We start from the raw sequence: 10,595 nt of genomic DNA on the forward strand, positions 1-10,595 counted from the left end.
CGAGACAGCATATATATGGGTCTTGTTTTTGTATCCATTCAGCCAGTCTGTGTCTTCTGGTTGGTGCATTTAGTCCATTTACATTCAAGGTAATTATTGATATGTATGTTCCTATTACAATTTTCTTAATTGTTTTGTTTTTGTTTTTGTAGGTCCTTCTCTTCTCTTATGTTTCCCGCTTAGAGACGTTCCTTTAGCATTTGTTGTAGGGCTGGTTTGGCGGTGCTGAATTCTCTTAGCTGTTGCTTGTCTGTAAAACTTTTGATTTCTCCCTCGAATCTGAATGAGATCCTTGCTGGGTAGAGTATTCTTGGTTGTAGGTTCTTCCCTTTCATCACTTGAAATATATCATGCCACTCCCTTCTGGCTTGCAGAGTTTCTGCTGAGAAATCAGCTGTTAACCTTATGGGAGTTCCCTTGTATGTTATTTGTCATTTTTCCCTTGTGGCTTTTAATAACATTTCTGTCTTTAATTTTTGTCAGCTTGACTACTATATGTCTTGGTGTGTTTCTCCTTGGGTTTATCCTGCCTGGGACTCTCTGTGCTTCCTGGACTTGGGTAGCTATTTCCTTTCCCAAGTTAGGGAAGTTTTCCACTATAATCTCTTCCAATATTTTCTCAGGTCCTTTCTCTCTCTCTTCTCCTTCTGGGACCCCTATAATGCGAATGTTGGTGTGTTTAACATTGTCCCAGAGGTCTCTTAGGCTGTCTTCAGTTCTTTTCATTCTTTTTTCTTTATTCTTTTCCACATCAGTGATTATCACCATTCTGTCCTCCAGGTCACTTATTCGCCCTTCTGCCTCAGTTAATCTGCTATTGGTTCCTTCTAGTGTATTTTTCATTTCAGTTATTGTGTTGCATATCTCTGTTTGTTTGCTCTTTAATTCTTCTAGGTCTTTGGTAAACTTTTCGATCTTTGCATCCAGCCTTTTTTTCAAAGTCCTGGATCATCTTCACTATCATTATTCTGAATTCTTTTTCTATAAGGGTGCCTATCTCCTCTTCATTTAGTTGTTCTTCTGGGGCTTTATCCTGTCCCTTCATCTGGTACAAAGTCCTCTGCTTTTTCATTTTCTCTATCTTTCTGTGGCTGTGGTTTTCAGTTCTGCAAGATGAAATACTGCTGATACTGCTTGATACTGCTGTCTGCCCTCTTGTGGAGGAAGCTATCTAGGAGGCTGGTGCGTGCTTCCTGATGGGAGGGACTGATGGTGGGTAGGGCTGGGTGGGTGGAGCTCAGTAAAGCTTTAATCTGATTTGGTGGGCGGAGCTCAGTAAAACTTTAATCTGCTTGTCTGCTAATGGGTAGGGCTGTGTTCACACCTTGTTGGTTGTTTGGCCTGAGGCCACCTAGTGCTGGAGCCCACAGGCTCTTTGGTGGGGCTAATGGCGGACTCTGGGAGGGCTCACACCAATAAGCACTTCCCCAAACCCCTGCTGCCAGTGCCCCTGCCTCCTCGGTGAGCCACAGCTGCCCCCCACCTCGGCAGACAACCCTCCAACACCAGCAGGTGGGTCTGGTTCAGTCTCCTATGAGGTCAGTGCTCCTTCCCCCTGGGTCCTGGTGAGCACACTTTTTTGTGTGCCCTCCAAAAGTGGAGTCTCCGTTTTCCCCAGTCCTGTGGAGGTCCTGCAATCAACTCCCACTGGCTTTCAGGGTCTGATTCTCTGGGGATTCCTCCTCCCGTTGCTGGACTCCCACGTTGGTAAGCCTGATGTGGGGCTCAGAACCCTCACTTTAGTGGGTGGACTTCTGCAGTATAACTGTTCTCCAGTCTGTGAGTCACCCACCCAGCATTTATGTGATTTGATTGTAACGTGATTGCGCCCCTCCTACCATCTCATTGCGGCTTCTCCTTTGTCTCTGGATGTGGGGTGTCTTTTTTGGTGAGCTCCAGTGTCTTTCTGTGGATGATTGTTCAGCAGTTAGTTGTAATTCCGGTGCTCTTACAAGAGGGAGTGTGTCATTCTCTTTTAATAAAAACTAAAATGCATTATTCTTCACTGGTTTTCTTACACAATGCCTCTTATAAAATTATAAAAAAACATGAAAATGAAAACCACAGTCAAAGAAAAGCAATAACAGAATCCAATCTACAAATGACCCAGATATTGAAACGAACAGAAAAGGGCTTTAAAATAACTCTTATGCCATTTGTAGCAACATGGATCATACTAAGTGAAATAAGTCAGACAGAGAAAGACAAATATCATATGATATCCCTCATATGTGGAATCCTTAAAAAAATGATACAAATGAACTTATCTATGAAACAGACATAGACTCACAGACATAGAAAACAAACTTATGGTTACCAAAAGGGAAAGGGAGGGGAGGGATAAACTAGGAGTTTGGGATTAACATATACACACTACTATATATAAAATAGATAACCAACAAGGACGTACTGTATAGCACCAGAAACTATACTCAATATCTTGTAATAACCTATAATGGAAAAGAATCTAATAAAGAATAGATATATATTGTAAATCAACTACATTTCAATAAAATTATTTTGAAAAGAAAATCACATAAATAAATCTAGAAATTACAGAAAAAGATGGAAAAAATGGAGACAAAATTTAAGTGAGCACTATGAAAACAAAGTACACATTTTAGATCTGAAAAATCTTGTATCTGAAATTTTTTAAAACATGTATTACTTGGGTTTGATAACAGAATAAACACTGACGAATAAAGGCACTCTAACAAATACTGTATATTAACACATATATGTGAAATCTAGTATTTGCAGAGCAGAAGCTGAGACACATATGTATGGATACCAAGGGGGAAAGGGGGCGATGGATGAATTGGGAGGTTGGGATTGACATATATACACTACTATGTATAAAATAGATAACTAGTGAGAATCTACTGTATAGCACAGGGAACTCTACTCAGTGCTCTGTGGTGACCTAAACAGGAAGGAAATCCAAAAAAGAGGGGATATATGTGTATACATATAGCTGATTCACTTTGCTGTACAGCAGAAACTAACACAACATTGTAAAACACCTATACTTCAATAAAAATTAACTAAAAAAGGAAAGAAACATTTCAAAACAGTAGAAGTTGAGTTGATCATCAAAATTTTTTAAATAACTTCTACAAATCAAAAACTTAAGGAAATATAAAGGCAAACAGCACAGTAGTATAAACAGTGTAACAGGGAAATATTATACTATGCAAGCAATTCTTAAAGATCAATGAAAAGGATTAAAACACCAATTTAAAAATGAATAAAAGGAGTCGCGAGGTGAGGCAGAACTCTGAGGTGGTACATTATGGCTGACATGCAAAATCTGGTAGACAGATTGGAGAGAGCAGTGGGCCGCCTTGAGGCAGTCTCCCAGGCTTCTGACACACACTGTGGGTATGGAGACAGTGCTGCAAAAGGAACAGCTCCATATGTGCAAGGCTTTGACTCACTGCTGGCCGGTCCTGTGGCAGAGTACCTCAAGATCAGTAAAGAGATTGGGGGAGATGTGCAGAAACATGCAGAGATGGTCCACACAGGTCTGAAGTTGGAGCGAGCTCTCTTGGTTACAGCCTCTCAGTGCCAGCAGCCAGCAGGAAACAAGCTTTCTGATTTGTTGGCACCCATCTCCGAGCAGATCCAAGAAGTGATAACCTTTCGGGAGAAGAACCGAGGCAGCAAGTTGTTCAATCACCTGTCTGCTGTCAGCGAAAGTATCCAGGCGCTAGGTTGGGTGGCTATGGCTCCCAAGCCTGGTCCCTATGTGAAGGAAATGAATGATGCTGCCATGTTTTATACAAACCGAGTCCTCAAGGAGTACAAAGACGTGGATAAGAAGCATGTGGACTGGGTCAAAGCTTACTTGAGTATATGGGTAGAGCTGCAGGCTTACATTAAGGAGTTCCATACCACTGGACTGGCCTGGAGCAAAACGGGGCCTGTGGCAAAAGAATTGAGTGGATTGCCGTCTGGACCTTCTGCTGGATCGGGTCCCCCTCCCCCCCCACCAGGCCCACCTCCACCCCCAGTCCCCACCAGTTCAGGCTCAGATGAGTCTGCTTCACGCTCAGCACTGTTTGCGCAGATTAATCAGGGGGAGAGCATCACACATGCCCTGAAACATGTATCTGATGACATGAAGACTCACAAGAACCCTGCCTTGAAGGCTCAGAGTGCTCCAGTATGAAGTGGCCCCAAACCATTCTCTGCATCTAAACCAGGAGTCAGCCCATCCCCCAAACCAGTCATAAAGAAGGAGCCAGCTCTACTTGAACTGGAGGGCAAGAAGTGGAGAGTGGAAAATCAGGAGAATGTTTCCAACCTGGTGATAGATGACACAGAGCTGAAACAGGTGGCTTACATATTCAAGTGTGTCAACTCGACATTGCAAATCAAGGGCAAAATTAACTCCATTACAGTAGATAACTGTAAGAAACTCGGCCTGGTGTTCAATGACGTGGTGGGCATTGTGGAGATAATCAATAGTAGGGATGTCAAAGTTCAGGTAATGGGTAAAGTGCCAACCATTTCCATCAACAAGACAGATGGCTGCCACGTTTACCTGAGCAAGAATTCCCTGGATTGCGAGATAGTCAGTGCCAAATCTTCTGAGATGAATGTCCTCATTCCTACAGAAGGCGGTGACTTTAATGAGTTCCCAGTCCCTGAGCAGTTCAAGACCATGTGGAATGGGCAGAAGTTGGTCACCACAGTGACAGAAATTGCTGGATAAGCAAAGTGCCACTGGGTTCTCTGCCCTCTCCCTCACACCATGGGATAAATCTGTATCAAGACGGTTCTTTTCTAGATTTCCTCTACCTTTCTGCTCTTAAACTGCTTCTCTGCTTTGAGAAGCACAGCTACCTGCCTTCACTGAAATATACCTCAGGCTGAGATTTGGGGTGGGATAGCAGGTCATTGATCTTCTGCAGGAAGGTGCAGCTTCTCCATATCAGCTCAACCACACCGCCAGTCCATTCTTAAGGAAGTGCAGATCAGGACAGGTGTGTTTTTGCTTTCAGCCTTTGGAGTTTATTTGACCAACAAATAGTCTTGGGAAGAATAAAGCAGTCCCCAGGAATTAACAGACCAGAATGTTCACACAAGTTAATCTTTTTCTAACAATGAGCATGAAGGTAGCAGAAGCTGGTGTGATCCTAGTTGGTTCTTCTAACAAACTAATTTCACTATTGACAAGTGAGGCAAGGGTTGCACAGGACCAAAGGCTGAAGCTTGGCCATCTAGCATTCCAAGCAAAATGATTTCCTGTAAGCATTCCTTTTCTTCTGCATTCCATCCTGCATCTGCCCGAACCTGAGATAGTAAGTTGTCCTGTGTTAGCTGCTGTGGCGGTGCCCTGCACCCAGGCCAGCTAAAGGAGTCTTGGACCCTTCCTCTCTCTGGGGCCCCTGCCCAGCACCTTCCTACAGAGATGACTTAGGAAGAAAAAAGAAAACCACACCATTCCCAGGAATCTGGCTTCCCTTGCTCCTTCCATGCTAGGTGCCCATCATCCATCTTCATTGCCTCCTTTGCCCTGTCATGCTCAACAGCTTCTGGCTTCTGTCTGGGCACCTGAACAGAGGACTAAAATCTCCACTGCAGGCTGGTTTTAGGTCTTGTGTAAAAATCTTGCACAGCATTGCTAACGTAAATTTCAGTTCTTCCTCTAGGACAAACACTTTACCAAAATATGCAACTTTTTTTGGTGGGAAGAGAGATTGTCCTGTGATTTCTACCCATTTCCTGAGGCCTGTGGAAATAAACCTTTATGTACTTAAAGTTATACAGAAAATAGAATAAAATTAATACCAAACTCGCTTACTAAAAAAAAAAAAAAAAAAAAAAAAAATGAATAAAAGAACATGAAATAAACAAACAAAAAGCAACTCTACACCAGAAGGCAATCAATAATGATTATGCTAAATTAAAGAGGAAAAATGCTGAAAAAGATTGAACCAAGCATCTGTCACTGTGGGACTATTTCAAGTTGTCTAAACATGTGTAATCAGAGTCCCAAAAGAAGAAGAGAAAAAAATGGTAGAAAAGATGTTTAAACAATTATTGGCAGAAATAGTTTCAACTTAGGGACTTACCTGGTAGTCCAGTTGGTTAGACTCCTCATGCCACAACTAAGAGTCGGCATGCCGCAACGAAGAGTCTTCATGCTGCAACGAAGAGCCTGCATGCAGCAACGAAGACCAGGCGTAGCCAAAATAAATAAAGTAATTAATTAATTAATAAAATAAAAATTAATCAAAAATTAAAAAAAATAGTTCAACTTTGATGAAAACCAGAAGTCCACAACCCCAAGGACCTCAATGAACCCCAAAACATAAGTAAAGGAAAATCCTACATGTTTCCAGGCCTGCTGGGACTTGAATCTAGTTGTAGTTGTAAAAACAAAGATCTGTAAGCTGAGACCCAAGACAGCTGATGATGTAAATTTTAGCCTGAGTGTGAGTTCAAAGTTAGGAGAAGACCAGTATCCCAGCTCGAAGATCATCAGTCAGAGAAAGCAAATTCTCTCTTGCTCAGTCTTTTTTTTTTTTTAAATTTATTTATTATTTTTTTTGAGGTACACCAAGTTCAATCATCTGTATTTATACACATATCCCTGTATTCCCTCCCTCCCTTGACTCCCCACCATCCTCCCTGTCCCAGTCCTCTAAGGCATCATCCATGCTCGAGTTGCACTCCCTTTGTTATACAGCAACTTCCCACAGGCTATCTATTTTACGGTTGGTAGTATATATATGTCTATGCTACTCTCTCACTTCATCTCAGCTTCCCCTTCACCCCCCGCCCCTCCAATCAGTCTTTTGTTCTATTCAAGCCTTTGATGGATTATATGAGGCCCACCCACACTGGGGAGGGAAATCTGTTTTGCTGAGTCAACCATTTCAAGTATTACTCTTATCCAGATATACCCACATCCAGAATACTGTGTAACCAAATATCTGGGCACCTCAAATCCCAGTCAGGTTGACACATAGAATTAACCATCCCATCTAGTTTATGCTGACTGACGTGGGGCTGCAGTATGGGAAGGGCTTTAGTTGAAATCATCTGCTCTTATCAGGAGAGTTACTGCAATACAGATGTATATCCATAAAACCCTCACTGAGACTTGTCATTAACAAGGAACTAAAATGTTTGTTATATTAAGAAACATGGTGCAGAGATGCTCTCTTGGAAAGAATCATCTCTTTGTATATAATGCCTCGCTTGTGCTTATAATGCCTAGGAGGGCATGTAGGTATACTGCAGTACCAACAAGATAAATTTACTGTTGGTGCTCACACTGACACAAAGAGTCCTAAAGAGGATGCAGATCTTATCACCCAGTAAATTCTCCATCAATTCACAAGGTACACTTTGGGCCTTTGGGAATTCCCATCTGTCATTCTGTTCCCCCACCAACACGCACAAACATACGTAAGGCTTTCCTTCCCTGTGGTCCCTTTAATGCTTTTCTACCCCTCTGCCTTCCACGAAGATCCAGGCATGGAGCCTCTGGTCAGACAAATGGTTTTATCTATCACTGCAGAAAACTTTAAGTCCTGAAGGCAAAGCTCTAAAGCATCAAACTGAATCCACAAGCTCTAAACTAAACCAACGGGTTCATAATTTTGGTCCTACAACATTACTGGCTGGGATATTTTGCGAAAGTTTCTTAAAATCTTTGTGCTTCAGTTTCCCCACCTATAAAAGGTGAATAGAAATAGCATACAGCATGGGACTGTGGTGAAGATTGAATAATCAATGCACGTACAGGGTTTAGATGGATATCTGGTATGCAGTAGGCACTCCTTTTTTTCCATAATGAAACATCTATAAAACAAATTATCTTACTAGAAATTACTGCTTCTTGTGGCATAAATTTCATCTATTTTATGCCAACAAAATCTCTCTCTTTATTCTAAATTGTACAGATTATCTCCCTGCTATGGACTGAAGTGTGCAATTCCCAAAATTCATAGTCAAAACCCTAACCTCAATGTGATGCTATTTGGAGACTGAGCCTTTGGGAGGTAATTAGGTTTAGATGAGGTCATGAGAGATTATAAGAGGAAACATCAAAGAGCTTGCTCTGCACTCTCTCTTTGTAAGTGTGCACACTGAAGAAAGGCCGTGTGAGCCCAGGGCCAGGAGGCAGCCATCCGCAAGCCAAGAACACAACCCTCACCAGGAACTGAATCAGTCAACACTGTGACCTCAGACTTCCCAGCCTCCAGAGCTGTGAGAAATAAATTGATGTCGCTTAAATCACTCAGTTTAGGTATTTTGTTATGGCAGCCCAAGCAGACTAATACATACTCTTTTTTTTGTTTTTTTTTCTTGGAAGGTAGGGAAGGGAGTAAGGGGATAAAAAGCCCATCTGACCACATGAAACAAAGTATCTTTGTTTTTTGTTTGTTTGTTTGTTTTTGTTTTTGAGAATAAAAGCTCTGGATTGTCACAAAAGGAAGCGCTAAGATCTACACAGCAGGCAAAGAATAGGAATTAGAGAGTTTATGTCAGAAGATACACCAGTGGGAAATCCTTAGCCCCTGCCTTTATAGATACTGTAGAAGTGTTTGCTGTTATTATTTTTTTAAGAATGTTAATATATGCAGTATTGTGCTAACACTACTTTAGGGGAGTGAAGAATGAGGATGAGAACAGGCAGAAAAAAAAATGCAGTGAGGAAAAGGGTCATCATACAGAAGCTCAGACATACAGCTAAGAATTCAACAGAAGCAGGAAATCAAGACTGAGACCACAAGGCAAAACAGAAGCCCAAATTGCCCTCCTTCCCCCATATCCACTCACCCCTTCCAAGATATATTTGGGAAGGACACTGGGTTTTATCATCATTCATAGGATAAGATCTAGAGCCATTATTATTTACAAATTAAATAGCAAGAGAAAACTAGAGGATTTGGGAACCCCTGAGCAGGTGACATGTGGTCACACTAGTTGACTGCTACTGTTGTACTCTCTAGAGTATAGATGTTTAAAAAGGGCGAAATTTTGCAACAGAGAGAAAGAGGAGAAACTTAAAAACAAGTAAGACTGAGCTTCAGTTGCAGAAAAAGAAGAAAAAGAGAAGGAACAGAGAGAGCCTTTCTTGGAACTATCTAGCAAGAGAATCAGAGAAGCAGCTGTGAGAAGGAGAAGCAGAATCCCACTGACTATGACTCAGACAACTCTGATCACCTGGACCATTGTAACTTCTCTGGAATAAACAGCAATAACAGACTTGAAATAAAAGCTTGATTTGGGGACGATAAGGAAGACAGGGATATTACACATTATTCCACAGACCATCTTAAGGCTAGAGTTACTCCCATGACAAGAGGAGTCTTTGATAAATTGGAAAATAAGAAGAAATCTAAGGATGTGGGAAGAATGAAAAGTAGTACACAACACGTTATCCACGTATCAACGGGAATAGTATTTACCTATCAGAAGGCTATAGCCACCTTGAAATGGAGAAAATAGCTTCTGAACTAACTCAGTGTGACATTTCCTGTGTTCTTATAGCTAAGCTCATAAAAACACAGAGGACATGTAGCTGATGAACCAACCAAAATGAACTTTGGAAATAATGCAAACATAAAGCAAAACAAAGCATCTGGCCACCATGACGAAAATGGTAATAATAACAGAAAAAATACTTATTGCTCCTATTTTTATTATTACAATTTATTTAACATCCACTACAGGCTAGATACTTTATAATTCACTCACAATTACCCCGCAAGATAACAATTAGTATTCCAATTTTTCATAAGAAATGCAATGTTTTAATAAATATGTACATTAATATGAATATGTAGGTTAATATATCACTTAGCCAAGACCCCATAAGTAATAAATAAAAGGGTTTAGAATTAATCTAGGTTTTTATGCTCTAAGGATTGGGTCTTTCACTGTATCTCCAGAATTAGCTTGCATGAACTGAAACATAACAAAAACTTAGTTATCTTTCTACCATTTGTCAGACAGCTATTACTACACATACATTGTTCTAATCATCACGCTTAGAGAAAGGGGCAGGGAAGAGAGAGAGAAGCTGGAAAAGGTCCAGAGGAAAGCTAAACTATGAGTGAGGAGGATGAAATGGTACAATATATTATAAAGTAGTTGGAATAGAGTTTGCTTAACTCAGAACTCTAACCCAACATCAAAGTATTTTCATAATGGATGATCACCATTAGGATGCTGTATCTATGCAAAATTGAATGAGAGAAGGTAAATTCAGAGAAAAGAACTTGTGGGGGGGGCAGTGGTCTTTTAAAATGTTCTAACTGGCAAGGGGCTACATTCTGCCACATCATGATTTTCAACTTAGGAAGATCTGATCTTAATAGGAAACAACAGAGGATGACAAAGTCCAGAGTATAAATGAATACAATTCTTCCCCTCCCTTCATCCGTGCACTATGACAGCACAGATCCTCCTCTGAAGATATGCGGTCTGTTTTCTTACCCCTTGAGTCAGGGCTGTCCATGCCATTTGCTTAGGAAATGGGACATTAGCACACACGGTTCAGCAAACTCCTGAGAAACATTTGGAAGCAAGAGTCTGCCAACTTCCAGATATGTGACTCAGGCCATACTGAA

The 10,595-nt window shown here is 41.1% G+C and overlaps 1 protein-coding gene across 1 annotated transcript; it reads left to right on the forward strand.

Moving 5' to 3' along the window:
* The first annotated feature begins 3,261 nt into the window (after positions 1-3,261).
* LOC130849994 (adenylyl cyclase-associated protein 1-like) lies at positions 3,262-5,804 on the forward strand. The gene has a single exon (XM_057729300.1). It carries the CDS (start codon positions 3,293-3,295, stop codon positions 4,169-4,171), a length of 879 nt encoding a protein of 292 aa, XP_057585283.1. The 5' UTR covers positions 3,262-3,292; the 3' UTR covers positions 4,172-5,804.
* Positions 5,805-10,595: the final 4,791 nt, after the last annotated feature.

The sequence above is a fragment of the Hippopotamus amphibius genome, chromosome 3, assembly GCF_030028045.1.
Source record: "Hippopotamus amphibius kiboko isolate mHipAmp2 chromosome 3, mHipAmp2.hap2, whole genome shotgun sequence".
Classification (NCBI taxonomy): domain Eukaryota; kingdom Metazoa; phylum Chordata; class Mammalia; order Artiodactyla; family Hippopotamidae; genus Hippopotamus; species Hippopotamus amphibius.